Here is a 19,441-nt window from a genome sequence, read left to right on the forward strand (position 1 = left end):
GCCGCGGCTCTTGGGGTGCAGCCGGTGCCCCTTCCCCCCCACAGCGGTGAGCCTCACGCCCTCGCTTCCCCGGGCGCTCAATTGTTCTGGCTGACGTTAAACTCTGCTCCCGGGTGAGACCCTCCGCGCCCTTAGCCCTGGCTCCTCCATCTGTGGGTCGGGGCACCGAGATACCCGCGCGCCGCCTTCCTGCCGCCCTCCAGTGCCCCGTTTCTTCACCTTTTCTTTCCCCTGGGCCTGGGCTCCCTGCGTTGGACCCTCGCCGGGTCCACCCCTGACCCTGGAGTCCGCTCCGCGCCCGCGTTGGGGGAACCAGCGCCTGGTCGCCGCGCGGGACGCGGATGCCCAACGCGCGCTGTCCTCCGCTCTCCAGCGGAGAACCAATGAAGTTCCTCCAACTTTTTCCACAGAGAAATTTGCTCGGAAAACAAAATCGTCACGACCACATACCCGTGTCTGAAGCCTTCAGGCGAGCTCACGACGTGCTTCAGGTAAGTCTCGGGGCTCCACCGACTCCGTCCGTGCGCGCCCGGGCTGTTCGGGGAGGCGGCGCCGCGCAGGAGGGGCTTGGAGATCCGCTCGGGGACCGGGGCCACGGTGGTAGGTGCTGGGTGAGTGCCCCTCGGTGCAAACGCGTTCTTTTCTTTTGCGTGTGGTTTCTGCGCCGGAGCAATGATGGGCAACTGAGTGGCGGCGGCACCTAGAGTTCGTGCTCTTAGAACCTGAGGGGAGGTGGTTTACTGCTTCCTCGAATATTTGCGTGATGGTTGGAGGAAACGTTGAAAGTTTCGTAAAGAAAGCGGGTCGGATGGTGGGTGTAAACTATGCGGCATAACAAAGGTGAATGGCTGTTTTTGCGTTTGTTTTGAAAACCTAAAGGCATACAACCAGGAAATCCTTGGTTCTTGGCTATCTTTTGACTTTCTGCCAGGACAGAGTGTAACAGTGTCACGGCCTCTGTGGGCAGGAGGATGGGGGAGGACTGCGGGCATGACTTGGGTTAAGTGAAAGCGAAAAGCGTCAAGATGGTTGAGCCACAAGAAGAGGATCAGTCTTCCTGAAAATTCAGCTCACAGAGCCTGGGTGCTTGTTAAAGCTAAGCATGAATAGGGCTAGGGATTCTATACTGTGAAAAATGCTCCCAGGTGGTTCTGATTCTCAAGGTGAATCAGTGTTCCCTGCTTGTAATTTCTGGAGGTGAGGGTTGACTTGTCACCATAGGCTTCTGTGCCAGTGCCCTCCTTGGAAGGAGGTACCCACCATAAGCGCTTATGAGTTGCCTGCTTTTTAAAGGTTCTGTGGGAGGTACAGGGATCACACACTCCACCAGACTCCATCTCTGTCTCTGGGAATCGTGCACTGTTTGGGGTGCTAGGCTGACTATTGGGTAGTATAAGGTAACACAGCAATCCTCAAAAGTGAACTTGAAAGAGAAGGAAGTTGCACTAATGATGCGGTAGCAGATGAATCCTTTGAGCTGTTAAAAAAAAAAAAAAAAACCAAAAAAAGTGCTCAAAGGTTCAGGTGTAAGTGGTTACAGGGCTGGTCAGTTTAGGGGTACAAAGGCACCATCAGTTACATCACGTACCATGCTGCTTAAGTGAAGCAACGGTCAAGTCTTAGCCTTGGGAAGGGCGCCTTCTCTGGGAAGTGGGTGGTGACACTGAACGAGACATGTGAGTTAGTGGGGAAGAGGGAGTATGGTTCAGTTGGCACGTGAAGACTTGGAGAGGTTAACTGGGTAAGCAAGGTCACCCATCTGGAGACCTGACCTGGTGCTAGCCCTGTGTTTCATCCACACTATTTCTTAGGACACATTTTTTCCCCTGTCACCGCAGCATAAAACCTGTAATCTAACATGGAACGTATCCCTGAGACGGTTTGCTCATTTATTTGGTCCCTGAAGGGTAGACTGCACATAAGTCGGTGACAGTTACAGAAGGCACGTCCGATTTTCAGAAACCATGGGTGCCTGATTAGTGTTCGAAGCTGATTTCATTCGTTCAGCTGTTACTTGTTGCTTTTTATTTTTTAACAGAATTTAAAAACTGGTGTTTTTCTGCACTAAGCCTCTGTAGGAGACATTAGCAGTGTCTTGATATGTTTTCATTAACAGCTACTCAAAGAAACAGCTTAGAGAGCTAACAAAAAGGATATCTTATTTGTAGGAGAAAAGAGCTTAGAGGAGTGGGAGGATGTTTTCAGCTGAAGAAAATGGTAATGGTCCCTGTGAATGTTGTTTCTTTGGTTTTCCTTTAAGAGTTCTGTGTGTACTTCATTAGTCTGATACAATTGCCATAGTTTAGTACCTTCCTAAAGACAGTTGGCAGTTCCTGCCCCCGTTTTAGCCCCAAGAATGGAGGAATGCTGTGTGCTCTTCGGTCTGTGAATTCTGATTGTCCTGGCCCTGTAGACCCTTGCTACTCCCGGTGTGGTCTGGCACGGGCATCTTCTGGGAGCTTGTATTGTCTCAGGCCCCTGCCCAGAACTCCTGAATCAGAACTTGCATGTGAACGAGATATGCATTAAGGCTTGAAGCGCTGCTATAGTAACCAGAGTCATGGTGCAGACCTGTTTGGACAGATCCTCTGGAGCTCAGAGGCCCCTGCAAGTGAGTTAGCTCTTCTACCACAGTAACTTAAAATCAGACAAAGAACTAGCCTTCCAGGAAATCGGACTCGTGGACTGTTGGCTGACCCTTAATTAAAGTGAAAGTAACGTAGCAGAGCTACTACTGTTCTGGGAATGCTTTCTGACTGCCTAGAATCCCACTCTTAGCAGATGTCTCTGGTGAATGGCTTTTTGCTGAAGAGAATGTATACCGGAAGTCACTCCTGAATTTAGAAGGTGGTCTTTTAACACTGGCTTTTGAAAACCCATGGACATGGAGGTATAGTAGATGTAACGTCTGATTTGCCATTATTCCTAAAAGTCATATGGAGACTGAGGTGATACGGAAAAGAGATGGGGTCGGAATCCTCTGTCCTGGACCCCACCACGCTTGTACACTTCTGTTCTCCATGGTCTTACGTAAGCAGCACCTTTCCACTTAAGCCTTATATGAAATGACAGTTGGAAGATTTACTGTGTATTCACCAGTGTCCTATGCACTTTACGTACATACAGCTGTAATCCTCAAAGCCACTCTGTAGCATGTGCGTTGCCTCAGTTTTACAGAGAGAACCGAAGCTCGGATTAAGTCCGCTTGCCCAGGGTCGCAAAGTTAATCCACGGGAGACTCGAGGTCAGACCCAGGTTTGTCTGACTTCAAAGTCTGGGCCCTTTCATCATCCCGGTGGTGTCTACAGATGTGGCTGAACTTTCCAAATCTGACATCTAAGTAAGGAAGAAAACTATACATTTAGAGGCTATAAACTCGAAAGAAGCAGATAACTCTAGCAGCCCCTGTGACCGCAGTGGTTTTCTGAGTTACCGCTGCTCTTGATCTGTCTCAAACAATTGAGCTTCCCTTACCATGTTATACACGACGTTGGTTCCTACATGCATAGCTTTCCTTCCTTGTAGGATTTCATCGTAATCACAGGGTCCGTCTCTAGGGACTCTACCCCAGTGTGCATTGAGCCAAGTCCCCAAAGCTGATGAAACACTGAGCGAACGCCTTTGGCAGCTTCATCGTAGAGGGCATGTTTGCTCAGCGCTACGCTCTGACATGGAGCGTATCGTTTTACCAGTAGTTAAGATTTCAGAGTGTGTGTGATTTATCTAGACTCTAAATTTATCCTAGCCAAAGCAAGCCCATAAAGTTATAATGGCACTTACCCCTCTGTGGCTATTAAAAGTTCTTCCTACAAGTTAACTTTTTTCCTCCTTTCCCAGACGATGTAGTTTTTGAACAAAAGGTCTGTGTTTACCTTTTCTTTATGGGGGTCTCATCAAGAAAATGATAGTCTTTTTAGAAATAACATGAGTGTAGGAAACATCAAGAAATCAACTTGTATTGAGTGAGCCTGTGTCCAATAAACATGTGCTAATTAACTCTTTGGATCCATTAATCAATTAAGGACTTGAGCCTCTGTTATGCGCTTAACATATTCCTAGAAAATGCTTGAGCGTAGTCCCTGGTCACGTTTTACAGACTTGAGTCTTAGACCGAGGCCTCTACGACTGTAACCAGTATACAATGTACATGATCGAGTTCAAAACTGTGTAGTTTATACTCTGATGGGGAAGAGATTAGAAGCAGCTACGAATGGCTTTATGGGCAGGAGAAGACTTGATTGTCCTTCAACGTGGTTCTTTAACAGAATGTTCGGTGTTTGTTGCATTAGCTGTGATCTTCAGCTCTGTGGTTCACAGACCTACAAGTAGAGGCTCTCAGCTGTATTTGTCCCATCAGTGCTGTCTCATGAGGGTCCTGTTCCCATGGGAAATAATGATATGGGGATGCAAAAACTCCCACTTAGGGTTTGGCAGCACTGTTGCATTATCTCAATTAAAATGTGGAAGTTAACATATTTCTGCAAATATGTTTATTTGGAAATTAGAGAGCAAGAAGGTGGCTTAGTTAGGGCGGCACCACCAGAGGGAGAGCCCCGGACTTTAGCGAAGTCTCCATTGGAGGAAGGGCTGGAGAATGTGCTATCTGGCAGGTTTCTAAGTCCCTACACAGGGCTTTGATGTCAAAACATCCACAGTAGAAACTCTCTTCCCCAGTTTGAATTCCAGCTCTACTGCTTCTGTGACCTTGAACATTTCTCAATCTGTACTCTAGTGCTCTCCTTTAAGTAAATGAGGGTCACGTTAGTACTGCAGTGATAGGGTTATAGTGAAGATGTAAATGAGTTGATATACATAGGAAGCGCTCAGTGAGTGCGGCCGCTCAGGCTCGCTGCTGTGTCTCCCCAAGTCTGGCGTGGTGAGTGGACAAGCTGGGCGCTCAGTAGACATCTGCTGAGTTTTGAGCTTTGCAGTAGACATTTTTGAAAGAGCAAATTCAGACCCTAGCCAGAAACCCTGAGGGTGTTTATAGCAGTCACACGTCAGCTGTTTTTAGTTGCCTCTCCAATTGTAGGCTGGCCCAGAAATCTAGTGCCTTGGGAAAATTATCAATACAAAAAGGATATCTTCTGCTTCCTGCCTCCTACCTGACTACACGATGTTCTCTATTCACGTAAGTATAAAAGTAGGCAGAAGGCATAGCTACCCCATTTTAGAGGCTCTTAGAGATCTGCCCCTTGTCCAGGGTCATGAAGGGTTTTATTGGCAGAGACAACTAGCGATTAGGTCCTCAGCCCAGTTCTGGTCCCTCCCTTCTCCCTCCCCGTTCTGTGGCCAGCATAGCTTAGAACCTGCTCTGAATCACTGTTGGCTTATGCAGGGCTTGTGGGCCCCCTTTAAGAAAGCATTTGTATCTTCATGACTACTGTCCATATTCTAACCATAAGGAGGAAGTAGTCCAAATATTAAGAACAGAGCAGGGGCCGGATGGGGTGGCTTACGTGCAAAACTGCCTGAATCACAGATACGTTGGAGGCAGCCTCATGTTTCCCTGTTAGACCCTATCTCCCACTGGATGGTTAGCTTGCTGAGTGCCTGGTTCCTCTGTCCTCTCATGACTGTAGCCTCAGAGGCTAGCCCTGTGCCTGGACAGGGTCCATACACATTGTCACGTACACAGGATTCGGGGGATGAATGTTAATTTTACAAGTAAACAAGGAGATGTGACTGAAATCTTTCAGGTCTTCCAGAACTTCTGTTGCTATCCGAGTATGCCCGCTGCTTTCAGCTGAGTTTCTTTCTGCTGGAAAGCAGTTTGCTTACACCTGTGAGCTGCTGCCATTGTTTGCGTTAGTTCCCACCTTGACCGTTAAACTTTAATTGCTAATGTGTTACAGGTGCTGCTTCTGGCAGTTACATAGCTCATTCCATGGACTTGTTACTTTAAATAATACCTGAAGAGGATGTGGGCAGTCCTGCCCAGTGTGTTGATTGCCCTGTGGACGCTGGCTTTGAAGTGGTGGTGGATGCAGTTTTAAAGGGGATCTCGCTCCCTACCCACACCCTTTTCTTTAGCTTGAGCAGGTGTCAGGAGAGAGGGGGGGTGGAGGATGTTGGCCCAGGCAAGGTTCTCTCTCACTTTTCACTCATTCTCTAGGGAACAAGACAGAAGGGTAGGAAACAACCAACAATTGAACTGGCCACAATTGTGAACAGGACACAACTGGTGTCCTTTGAGACCAGGTCTAGTTGCTACACATTGTCCCCAAAGTTGTTGATGCCTGACTCGCTACATTCACTTCCCTTCATCTTTTCTAAGTGAAGCTGTGGGGTGGATGCACCCGGAAAAAGCAAATATGCTCTTTTTTCTAGAATACCCTATTTTCTCAGATGGTAGTTTGCATTCCAATCGGTAGTTTAAGTTCAGTGGTTCAGCTTACGCAAACTCACTACCTTCCTGTGCAGTGGGATCCTGGCTGCTCTGCGTTAGAGGGTCTGCCTGATTCGGGGCATTGCTGACTATCCAGCGAAAGAAGGTCTCCATCCTTTCTCAGCTTATTGCTTCTAATTTGGGGGGTGAAAAGGTAATCAGCTGTAACATCGGCAGCTTCTCTTCTGCCAAGCCAGGTTCTTTTCCATATAAAGTCATTTACCAATTTCAGAGTTTTACCAGCGATTGCGTTCCTTGTTCAGAGCTTGCTATGTGCCGAGCACATTCTAGGCACCCAGAATACATATGTGAATAAGTCAGGAGAAACCCCCAAACCTCTGCCCTCATGGAATGCATGGATTTTAATTCAATTTATCTTTTTTAGTAAAGGAATTTCGAGCCAAGGATGTCCTTGGGGACGTTTGTTAGATGATTATCTTTGGCACACATCCGATGTTACATTTGGGGGGCCTAAGAGCTTAATTTCCTGTGGCCCAGCTGTATCGTTTCAGCAAAAGAAACCCTACGGCTCCAGGCAGGGACACAAGAACCCGGGGACGGTGGTAACTAATGTGTTTTTCTTCTCCTAGCAGGAAGGGAACTAACACGTGCCACAAGTCCCTTCTAAGAATTATTGGAATGTGAAAGCATTCCAAAGAGAAGGCCAGTTCTCTGGCTGTGTGTCCTGTGAGACAGCATCAGAATGGGCCAACTAGGAACAGATACCTCGTGTGGACCCGGTTTGCCTCAGCCTAGGTTGCCCCATGTTTGCCAACAGTAACTTTAAGCAGCGTGTTAAGAGAAGGCGTGCCCCTCCTACATTCCTCGACTCCAATAACCCATTACAGGTCTGTGTTCATAAATGCATCTGAACTGTATGGACAACTTGTTTACATCCTGAAGTACCTGTATAGGGGTCGGAGTGGTGTTAACCTCTACATGTTTAATCCCAGTCAAGCAAAGTACATCTTTCTAGCTCCAAGGTATGATTCATGTGAGTCAAAACTAGGTGTGAAAGCTTGGAAGAACAACTATATTGCCTCCTTGTTCGGTGTGTTAGGACGTGAACCAGGTTATCTTTCCGCGCCCTTCATGACTTTAGAAACTTGGACCACGTCCATTCTAGCCTTTTCCATTCGCCACCTTTCCACCCCTTGGCCACTGCTCTGGGGTGTTCTCTGGTATTTGCCCGTGCTGGCGTGAGGCCCCCATCCTTAGTCCTCTGGGAGAAGTTGGAGCAGCTGTCGGTGGCTGCTGGTACAGAGAACCGGTGGGAAGCTGGGAGGGCCCTCTGCACTGGGATCTGGCTCGGAAAGTTTGGTATAAAGCAGGGATTGGCCTGCTTTAGTCGGGCAGGTGGCATGTCTTTATACAACCCAGGATCTAAGAATGCTTTTTACCTTGTTTAAAGGGTTAAACTGTGCAACAGACCTTACTTGGCCCCCAAACCTCAGATATTTACTGTCTGGCCCTCTTCAGGGAAAGTTTGCCAACTTCTAAAGTGCTGTCTTAATGCAAATACATCCATATATGACCTCATCCACAGGTCTGAGTCCTCAAGGGGGCAACCTTGAGGACCTTTAGGCTGCTGCCTCTTTGAGGCCTTTGCCTTTGTATTGCCTTATTGTATCTGGGTCTCTGGCCCGAGCATCTTTTCATTGTGACTTGATTTCCTGATCTCAAGGAATCAACTATAGTTATTATTGAGCTGGGACTTTATTTCCAGTCATCTTCCCTTAAATGATTCTCTAAGTGAATGTAACTCGTCGGGATGTTTTTAAGAAGCTGATTTTACTGCAGCTAGTTAAGTGCTGACTTACTGCTGCTTTTCTCTGTGTTCCCAGACTGGCCTTCCTTGCCAGTTGAGTAATCCTTGGATTGCCTTGGCTAGTTGCCCACCATCCTTAATTCCATATGTCCTTAATTCTCAGCTTGTGTAGTGATTGTCACATGCTTTGACTCAAAGCCAGCTCTCCATAAATTTGTTAGTTCTGAATTTCTGCAGTGGAAGGCCTCACATTCAAAAATCCAATGAGAGTATAGCTCTTATTTGAAGAACACACATCTAGAGAAAGTTATTTTCAATGAAGAGTGTCCTAAATCAGTGTTGCAACATTTCACTTTTCCTTTTACGGCTAAAAAGTGTCATAGGTTGGCTCAGTTGCACTGGGCCCAACATCAGTAATTAAACTTTTGAACTTAAACTCTGAACTGCCTTTTTAACAGTACCAGCTCTTTGATTCCATGAAGATCACGGAGACTCCTAGAGTGATGCCTTTCGACACTGAGGGTGGGGCAAAGCGGAGAAGGAAAGAACTACTGAAATACTCTGAGGAGAGAGAGGCAGAGTCTAATGGTATTTTGGAGAAGGGAAAGGAGGAAAATGTTGGAATGCACCGCTTGACATATTAGGCAGATAAAGAAATGCCCTGGGGTATAGCAAAGAAGAAAATTATAGGTATAAACACTTGATAAGGAGTAGAGAGTATCCTATGGAGATGAAGGCGGGTGAGAAAAAGATGTGGATATCAGTCATGTAGGAGCCTCTGACCTTGGTAACAGCCACTTTAATGGACTCAGCTGAACGGAGGTTAAATGAAAGGCAAACTAAGCTTATAAAGGTCGACAGATTGACAAATGCAATTTTTGTAACGTCCTGTGTGTGTTCAGCACTATTCCTTCAGAGGTCGGAGGCCGTCTAGAAGCCAGTGTGGAGACCAGGCTGTTAACTTCCCCTCCAGCTCTCCCCTCTCTTTGCTTCCACTTGGACTTGCTCTTGGTAACGTGTCCGTGTGTCACTCTGGAATCTTCCTATAGTGAAACGACTCACGGCTCTTGTGGTGAAAAATGACAGGTCAGAGTGGAGGCTGGCTTCCTGGGAGCCCAGCAAGACCACAAGACTGTTCATTGGAGGCAAGGTCATTGCCCAGAAGGTGCACTGGAATTTAGTTCTGGCAGATTCTGAAAGCTTAGAGGAACCTAGAATGTAACATCAGTGGGGTTTTATCTCTGAGAAAGTTTGGCTGAAGGATTTTAAGTCTGTAAAAATCGACTTCAATATTATGTCGGTTTTCTGGAAATCACTGCTGCCCATCAGCTGGGAGGGCATAGGGAAAGGTAAGTGTGAGGCTCTGCATAAAATCTACTTGGAGGTCACTTAATCGGGCTGCATTTTCTACCTGGAACACAGGTGAGAGGAGGGGAGGGAAAAGGGTGGGTCTGGGGGAACTTTGAACGCAAGAGCAGAGATCACGGAGAAACGCAGGCTCGTGTGATTTCCTCTGGTGGCCCTGTGTGAAGGCTCGCTCTCAGGAACTAGCTTGTTGTCCTGTGAATGCTCAAGTCCCGGAGCAGGTGTGTGGTGGAGCCAGACAGGCTGACGCCAGAGCCTATTGTTAACCACTAGGCTCCTCTGAAAAGCCTGACAACTGTGGTTACCTTGCCTGCTGCCAACCATAAATTAAAGAGACGTTTAGACGAGGGAAGGAGGACGCTAGAAATAAGGATGTCAGTCCTGCTGGTAAAAAAACATAAGTTGGACAAGTTACCAAAAGTAGACACATGAACCAACAACCTGTCCTGCCCCATGTTTGCCGGGAACGCCTCGGCAAACTACCGTAGACTGGGAAGCTTAAACTCGAGACTTTCTTGCAGTTCTGGAGGCTAGAGGTCTGGGACCAGTGTGGTGGCAGGGTTGATCCCTTCTGAGGCCTCTCCTTGACTTGCAGGTGGCTGTCTTCTCTCTGTGTCTTCCCAGGGTCTTCCTTCTGTGCTTGTGTGTCCTAATCTCTTCCTCTTACAAGGATACTACTACATACGGCATTAGAGCCCATTCTCATAACTCATTTTAACTCTGGCCTATTTAAAGCTTTGATCTCTAAATAATCACATTCTCCGGTACTGGTTTTAGGACTTCAATGTGTAGGTTTTGGGAGGACACAATTCAGCCCATCGTATCCCCCCACCAAAAAAGCCCAGCACACGCTGGGGCCATGTGACAAAGGGGACGGTTTTCATACACACTGATTTCCATGGGCGTCGCTGTGCACGTGGTGACACTGAGTTATCCAATGAAATTAAAGTATCGTTAATACCGCTGAAGAAGAAAAACATGAAACCATAATGTTGTTTGTAGTGATCCCTTCTGTGGTACCTCCTCCTCTAGCTAAATGATGGAGGCTGTGATCTGTTCTAACTCCCTACATCAAGACGTCACTGTTGCAAATGCTGAGGTCCCCCCACCCCAGACCTACTGAATTAGAATCTGCATTCTAACAAGCGTCCCTAGGTGTTTCCTACGCACATTAAACTGGGAAGCGTTGTCCTGAACATCACTGTACCGTTCCGGGACTCCTTCCTCATGCGTGGCTCTTCTTTGCTTCCTACTTGCAAAACACTGCCTGTGGCTTTACAGCCTAGACTGCGCTTGGAATCACCTGGTGAGATTTATTTTCCTGCCTTTTTTTTTTTTTTTTTTTGGTGGTACGTGGGCCTCTCACTGTTGTGGCCTCTCCCGTTGCGGAGCACAGGCTCCTGACGCGCAGGCTCAGCGGCCATGGCTTACGGGCCCAGCCGCTCCGCGGCATGTGGGATCCTCCCGGACCGGGGCACGAACCCATGTCCCCTGCATCGGCAGGCGGACTCCCAACCACTGCGCCACCAGGGAAGCCCACCTGGTGAGCTTTAAAAAAAAAAAAATTCCATTGTCCAGATTGATACCCTAGACCAGTTTCATCAAACTCTGGAGGTGGGTGCCAGACACTGGGAATTTTTGAAGCTCCTTGCACGATTCCATTATGCAGCCAAGGTTGAAAACCTTGGAGCAGAAAGCAAAAGGGGGTGAGCCGCCTGATTCCTTGCCAATGGAGAAATGGTCCCTGTTTCTTCCTTCTATGGCCATTAGGCCTGGGTCCTCATGTCTTGTGCAGTTACTGCAGGTCCACGCCCCTCGGCAGGGAAATTTACAGTTAGAGCTTGTGTTGGTGCCTGGTGTCTCCTGCTTCTTCTGTTGGGTCCTACTTTTTCCCTCCTGGCATCACCTTTCTCTTCTGAGTTGGATGGTTCGAGGGCAGTCAGGAGAGTGATGAAGTGGGCTGAGGTGGATCAAGAAAGGTGGTCCATTCCTCATGAGTGTTGTTTCTTAAGCTGATCAGTCCTAAATCGCCTGGTGCAAATTCCATCACTTTTCATTTCCTCTTGCAGCCTCTCAGCTTGGTGTCTGGAGCTACTTGGTGACCTTTGTTGAATTTTTTAAAAAATGTTTTGTTGCTGCACTGCATGAATTTTCTCCCAAGATATAAACATGGCTCAGCATATTATAAATGAAAGCTCTTCAGTGTCAAGCTGTGTCTTTCTTCCCTTGCAAGCATCAAACACACAGTTTTTTCCACTTAGTGTGATAGGAAATCTATGTGCTGGCAGAGATTCTCTTCCCATTCTGTTTTTGTGTTCCTCTTCAACTCTTCAGGCCTCCCCTCTGATAACTGAAGAAACTTCACAACCCCCACCAAACACAAGGCTTTTTCTGGGGTTGCGTTAACTTTGTGCAAAACGCAACAATGTGCTCTGTGGTTTGACTGCATAGGTGTCACCTAAGCCCTGTATATACCATATGGCCGCGAACCAGGCAGTCCCCAAGGAGGTCCATATGGAATGCATCGTTACATACGTGTACAGTAAGTCCCCTACCTATGAACGAGTTCCCTTCCGAGCGCACATAAGACCAGTTTGTCTGTAAGTCCAACAAAGTTACTCCACTAACACAATCGGCTATATAGTACCGTACTGTAATAGGTTTATAATACTTCTCACACAAATAATATATAAAAACAAGCAAACAAAAAATATATATTTTTAATAGGAATAGAAAAGAATTTTATTTGAGCCTGAGGACTATAGCCCAAGAGATACAGATTTAAGAAGTACTTAAATGTGTTCCACCTGACTGCAAAATGGGGGAGGCTTATATAAGCAAAAATCACAGTCAGTCACATGAGTCGTGTATCAAGAATCATAATTGGAGCCGGCAAGAAGTCAGGATGCTTGACAAATAAGGATTGGTTGGGGTCTGAAGTGGTTGCACAGGTACAAGGGGAGACCTTGAGACTAGGCGGCTGCTAGCAGATATGAAGAACGACTGATGGGATCCTTGAGTCTGATACAGTTCAGAGAACTCAAGTTCTCAGTGATACAGGAACATGTCTGAAAGCACATCCACGATGGCCACCCGGCTCCATTTTGAATGCCTGAACCACAGTTATTCCCTTTTGATTTTTAAATGGTTAAATCAGATTTTAGTGGTTAAATCAGATGTACAATGCCTGTTTGACAGGCCAGAAGACAGGCTGCTGTAGTTAGCATAAAGGTCAAGCCAAACCATGTGTAAGCCAGAATGACTTCCCATATCTGTGACAGTTACTTCCATCACTGGGTAAGATGGGAAGCTGTCGGAGGTTAGGAAGTAAGGGGGTGGCAGGATCTAATTTAACCTTAAAATAAAAGTCTCCCCAGCTACCGAGCAGAGACTCACTTGTGGGCCTCTCTCAGCCGTGGAAAAGAGGCTTTATTTTGAGGAATTGCGCAGGAAACCACGTATCTGAAGTATGTCAGTCATAGTTTCCAGGGGACAAACACGCCTGGGTAAAAGTAATCAGTTAAGTAGCATTTATTTTGAGAGTTGATAGTAAAGAATTATTGAAGAAAAAGCAACAGTAGTTGCATTTTCAGGCTGGTTTTGTGAATGATGTAGCAAAATGTTTGTGAAAACTGAAGAAGCACTTGATACCATTCTCCTTGGATATACGTGTATTTCTAGCTCAGAGGAATTATATATAATTTTGACAAATTCATTCTCCTGAAGCTGTCAAAAAATTAGGTCTTATTTTAGTTCTCCCTAAAAGTACTAAAATTGGCAGGAATAAGTACTATCTTTAGAATATACAGGTTAACATATATCCTTATTCCTTTGAGATCTTTTTGACCCATTTTAGAAGCTCTGGTTCTTCATCTTTATCAAGGGCAGAACTACCCAATTTTTTTTTTTTTTTTTTTTTTGCGGTACGCGGGCCTCTCACTGTTGTGGCCTCTCCCGTTGCGGAGCACAGGCTCTGGACGCGCAGGCTCAGCGGCCATGGCTCACGGGCCCAGCCGCTCCGCAGCATGTGGGATCTTCCCTGACCGGGGCACGAACCCGTGTCCCCTGCATCGGCAGGCGGACTCTCAACCACTGCGCCACCAGGGAAGCCCCAGAACTACCCAGTTTTTAAAAATACGCTGGATTAGGAAAAAAAATACCAAGAGCAAAAATTTTGCTTGGTGTAAGAGACACCAGTTAGGGGAGGGTATCTTCTTGCTTAGAGTCAGACAGCTCAAGTGTTCAAGTATTCATCGGCAAGCACTTTCTCTTAATTTTCCCCACACTAAAGAACATGGTCCACGTGGATAGCCATATGAAGATTAATAATCTCATACTATGTAGTATGAACTACTACACGAGGACTAAAACATTTTTAATCTTACAGTACCTTGCAAAGTACAGTACAACAGCTGGCATCCAGGGGCTGGCATCAAGTGAACAGGCAAGAAGAGTTACTGACTGGAGGAGGTGAGGGATGGTAGAGCTGAGGATCGTCAGCAAGGGGAGACAGGGCAAGCTGCAATTTCACGCCTGACGCTGATGGCACAGGTTCTGGTTCCTTGCTGGATTCAATTCTATCTACCCTCTTAAAAAAAACGATCCAGTGATGTCTGGGTAGTAGCTTTCCTCTTTTCTCATCATAGATGACATCCTGGGTTTGAAATAAAGATACTGTACTACTGTACTCTGTATAGTACTGCACAGTAAAGTACTCAAAAGCACAACCACTTGTGGAGGATGCACGCACGTGACAATGTACGCCAGACACGTGAACTAACTTACACGACTGGGCGTGGGAATGCGTGAAAGTTCGCAACTTGTATGTAGGGGACTTACTGTAATTGCTATTCTAGTCAAAAAGAAAGATGCGGTCATGCTGATTAAATCATAGAAATAGAAGTTACTATAAATTAAGGAAATATAATTGCATTTCCTGGGTAGATGTGCTTCTGAGGTTCTTAATGAGGGATTTCTTTGAATTGGAGGCTGGCAAGACGCGAAGTGGTTCCTAAGTGACCTGAGTTCTTAAACTTCCAGAGTCTGTGACAGCATGATGAGTGTGGCATTCTATTAGAAAGTATATAATAGGAACGGGTAGTTAAAACTTTAGGCGAAGATGTGAAAGGATGCTGACGATTTACTAGGCATGTCTGCCACCCCAACTAACTTCGAGTCCTTTCCCAGAGACCCCTAGTATTTGGGAAACACATTTCCAGGTCATGGCTCACATGAAAATGATCATCTGTGGAGGGCACCTTGAGGTCAATGACAAAGGAAGCTTAAGGCTGGAGGCTCCGGTCCAGGAGGCTTCGGCAGTCCCGACTGCCGCTCTGGTGTGCCAGAGCAGGAGAGGTTGAGGTCGTGGCACACCTGGAGCCGTTTCTGGGTAGTCATTGCTGCTGGGGTCGGGGGGATGGTGTGCACCCATGGGGATGCTCCAGTGTAGACAACCCCCTTGCAGCGTTTGGCCATCGAGCTGTTTTATTCACGCTGTACCTCCAAATTTTGCCTCTCCAGTGACTCCTTTCTTGGCTGTTATTAAGTCCAATTTCTCCTGTCCATCCTTTAAAATATGACTTGCATCATCTTTAGGCTGTTTATTCATCCCTTAGCTCATACACAGCTTGACTCTGGGTGGTCCTGACACACTTGGTATGTGCTCATTCCATTTGATGCGATGGAAGCCTTAGTTTGGGGAAGCCTACGGTGCTGCAGGGACCATAATTAAGTCCTCTTGCCCTGAAGAGGGGAAGGTTTCATCCATACTTCTTAGGACTCTGCAGCTGAGAGGCTTGGCTCCCAAAGGAAAGTACCATCGTGAAGATGAGGGGAAAACACCTTCTTAGAGAAGCGTGTAAGGGAAGAATCGTGCTTTCTAGTCGCTACAAAAGAGCGCAAGAAGGAGGTAATTGTCTCTTTTTAAAACTTTACCTTTTTGTATATGATAGCAGTACTTGCTCTTTACGTGTTTTACATCATGAATGACTGGGAACTGGAGATCCTCCATAATCTTGCCCCTCCAGGATAATGACAGCCAAGGACTGGAGTGTATTTTCCTGATCTTTTCTGTGCCTTTACTAACGGACATACTCGTAGTTATTACTTGCGGACATAACGTAGTTATTACTTACAGAAACAGGTTTGTTCTGCGGTCGCTTTTTTCACGTAACAATAGGTAAAGAACGCTTACCATTACGCGGAATGCTAATTCATTTTTACCACATAGTATTTTTATTGCATGGATGCATCCTAATTCATCTCTTCACTGGAGAGCTGCTTCTTAAGCAGTTAGCAGACGCTGAGGGTTTTGGTGGGTTCAGGCTTTACATTTAAGATGCAAACTTCAAATATATCAGGTTTTACCTAAACGAATCAGGAGGGAAGAATCTAGAGTCACCAGATAGCATTTTGGTCTGGAAGCTGCAGGACATGGCCTTTAGTGTACAGCTCTACCGCTGCCCTCCTAGGATTCCTGTAACCCTCTGGCTCTGGTCCTAGGTGTGGGATGGTGGGACTTTGACCAGGTTCCTTCTAACTCTGGTGGTCTGTGACTGATCTCTCCCTTCCTCACGGAGAGCTAAGCCAAAGGAAGCCGGCTTCGTTTATAGCCCAGGGGATTTGCTTCACCTGGAGATACTGTGGGACAGTCTGGGTACTTATCTCTAATCAGCCTGAAAAGCAAGATAGCCATCTGTGAGCTGTCATCTCTTAAATGCCTTTGGTAGTTTTTCTTAACCCAGTTACTTAAAGGGAAAAAAAGTCTTTTTACTCTCCAGGTATATACTGTTGAAAGTGAGGTCCTCTTTGCTGCAAACGCATGCTGGGTGAGCACAGGGGTCCATCTTTCTCGGCACAAGTGTTACGCTCTCTCCTTACGCCCGCCACTGCTGTTTGCTTTTCCTTCTGCTTTCTTTCCAGGTGTGCTGCCCCACAGAATAAGGAGGGTGGAGTATCAATTTCCTCTCCTAAGGCAGAGCCTTACTGCCATGGCGGACCTCCCCCTTTCTAGAAAGGAGAAATTGTTTAACTTGGGGAGACATGGTAATAAAGATGGGAAGGAAGGGTGACCTCAGGTGACAAGGCTTTCTCGTAAAATCTCCTTCACATCTTTTATCCTAACGTACTGGGCTTAATATTTGTCTTAAAGTTCCACAGAAATTTTATTACAAACATGTTTCAACACATGTATATCCTTTGGAGTTTACTTTTCCAAGGGTCCTTGGAAAGACTTCATGTGCTAATTGGCCTCCTGCAGCCGAGTTGCCAGTATGATCATGCCGCTGCCCTCGTTCTGGCTCCATATTTGGCTGTCTGGCCAAGGGGAATAGATGATGAAACAAGGCTGTTAGCTACATAATTTAGATTAAGGGCTTTTTTGGGTGTGTTTGTTTCAGCCAGATTTACCCACATGAAAGGATGAGGCTTCTCTCGAATTACCCAGATAATGATCAGATTTTTAATACCCTTCTCCATGCTTAGGTGGTCCTAGTTTTTAACAAAATGGTATTACACTTGAGTTTTGAACTAAATCAACAGGCTCCTCGTTCATTTGAAGCTTGATTTTTTATTTTTCTGCTCACTTTCTCTTTTGCACCCTAGCTTGCCTTGTCCACATCTTTTTTTTTAACATCTTTATTGGAGTATAATTGCTTTACAGTGGTGTAAACTAACTCTACAGTTAGTTTCTGTTTTATAACAAAATGAACATATATCCCCATATCTCTTCCCTCTTGCGTCTCCCTCCCACCCACCGTCCCTATCCCACCCCTCTAGGTGGTCACAAAGCACCGAGCTGATCTCCCTGTGCTATGTGACTGCTTCCCACTAGCTATATTTTACATTTGGTAGTGTATATATGTCCATATATATACTACCACTCTCACTTTGTCCACATCCTTTTGAAAGAGTTTTCGTTAGGGTGGGCTTGTAATTTGGATGGAAATAAATCTCTATGGCAGCCTTTGCTTTTCAGTGTACTTTACTTGCGTCGTAATCATAAAGAAAATGTGCAAACTTACCTTTTTTGGAAGATGAGGAAAAGCTGACCATATTTTCCTTCCATGTATTTAATTATGAAAACTTCAAATAACTCTACAAGAAAATTTCCATGTGCTCATCAGTAATTAAGATTTTGCACCATTTGCTTTATCTCTTTTATTTTCTAAAGTATATTAAACTCCAGACATGTCATTTTACCACAATATATTTTAGTATTCATCCCTAAGAGAGAGTTTTTTCACACTGCTAAAATGTCATCATACCCAAAAGTTTTAAACATCCCCCCACAATAAACTTTGGGTTTTGTGGAGTTCTCTCTCTTGAATTAAGTCATATGGGTGAAGGGGGTACATCTGTCACCACTAATGATTGATCTTACTTTTGAACAGGTGTGTGTATTTCTGAGAGTTTCTAGAATAGAAATCCCATACTGTACCTAGCATGCCACATTGTAGCACCATTTGTAGTAGGGTGGAACTCTGTATGAGGCCATGGCCCAGGGATAGTTAGTTTCACAAGTATTGTGACATTTTATTTTTATACTTATCGGTATTTATATTTTACTTACATTTAGGGTTTAGGGGCCTTTTAAACCCAAATGAACAGGCCTTTAAAATTTTTTTTAAAAATTTATACAGTTTTTAAAGGTTACTTTCCATTTACAGTTACTACAAAATATTGGCTCTATTCCCCATATTGTATAATACATCCCGAGCCAATAGTTTGTACCTCCCCTGCCCCCCCCACCGCCCCACACACTGGTACCCACTAGTTTGTTCTCTATATCTGTGAGTCGTCTTTTTTTGAACAGGCCTTGCTTCGCACTATTGGTGGCAAAACTGTATTCACTGACACTCAATACATTAGCTTCACTAATAACAAAAACAAAGCAACTTAGATTTTCTGAAATGAAAGGGAGCCATAATTGTTCTTTTGTCTTTATTCTGATGTCTATTCATGTACCTTTTCAATGTTTTGTTAAAAACATATTTAAGGGCTTCCCTGGTGGCGCAGTGGTTGAGAGTCTGCCTGCCGATGCAGGGGACACGGGTTCGTGTCCCGGTCTGGGAAGATCCCACATGCCGTGGAGCGGCTGGGCCCGTGGGCCATGGCTGCTGAGCCTGCACGTCTGGAGCCTGTGCTCCACAATGGGAGAGGCCACAACAGTGAGAGGCCCGCATACCACAAAAAAAAAAAAAAAAAAAATTTAAAATCAACGGTATAATTTACTCTCTGCGTAGTTAACATCTTACAGACACGATAGTTTTAAATATTTAAATTACACCAAGGCTGGTAAGACAAACAGCGGGCCCTCAACCCCTCTCAGACCTTCTGGTTCCACAGAAACTGTTCCAGTTTTTCAACCTTATTCTTAATGTTTGCGTCCATACCGCTAAATAACTTGTATTACAGCATAATTTATTTTTATTTTCCGGTACTGTCTTTTGACTTCCCTCTATGAGAGGAGAGAGCTTGGCTGTCAGCCACCATCCACACTTATTTCCCCTCTTTGCATCGTCTCGGTATAGTTCTGGATAGGTTGGTTTTCGTTGTCTACGTTATGACTGCAGAGATGTTATTGACATCTCATCCCTACTTGAACGCAATGACTCCTCTTTTTCCTACTGTATTTTGCCTTCCCTATAATTCATAATTGTCCTATCTTTTGCCTTTTAAAAAAAAGTATAGAAATACGAGTCCAACCCCCAAGCTGCCCTCATTTGTATAAAGTCCCTCTCAATATAGTCAAACTTAATAGGTGTCCTATCGTTTCACCCATCTTGAAGAAGTTCCTCGCAAAACCTCGAGGTCTGCTGTGATCCAGGCTCGTTTCTTTAAGCCTGTTGTGGCCTCGGGAGTTCCCTTACTGTCTGTGAGCCTGGGAAATCTCTCTGGTGTCAGGTTCCAGGTTTCCTGGA

At 45.6% G+C, this 19,441-nt stretch overlaps 1 protein-coding gene across 2 annotated transcripts in view; it reads left to right on the top strand.

The window, feature by feature from the left end:
- Window positions 1-19,441, top strand: part of CCBE1 (collagen and calcium binding EGF domains 1) — a 524,308-nt gene that overhangs the window by 822 nt on the left and 504,045 nt on the right. For both annotated transcript variants that reach the window (XR_013831253.1, XM_079942242.1), the window contains exon 2: window positions 411-491. Coding sequence is in view for 1 of the 2 variants with exons in the window: in XM_079942242.1 (XP_079798368.1) it covers window positions 411-491 (81 nt within the window). In the remaining variant the exon portion in view is untranslated. The remainder of the gene's footprint in view (window positions 1-410; window positions 492-19,441) is intronic.

The sequence above is a fragment of the Stenella coeruleoalba genome (assembly GCF_951394435.1).
Source record: "Stenella coeruleoalba genome assembly, chromosome: 14".
Lineage (NCBI taxonomy): Eukaryota > Metazoa > Chordata > Mammalia > Artiodactyla > Delphinidae > Stenella > Stenella coeruleoalba.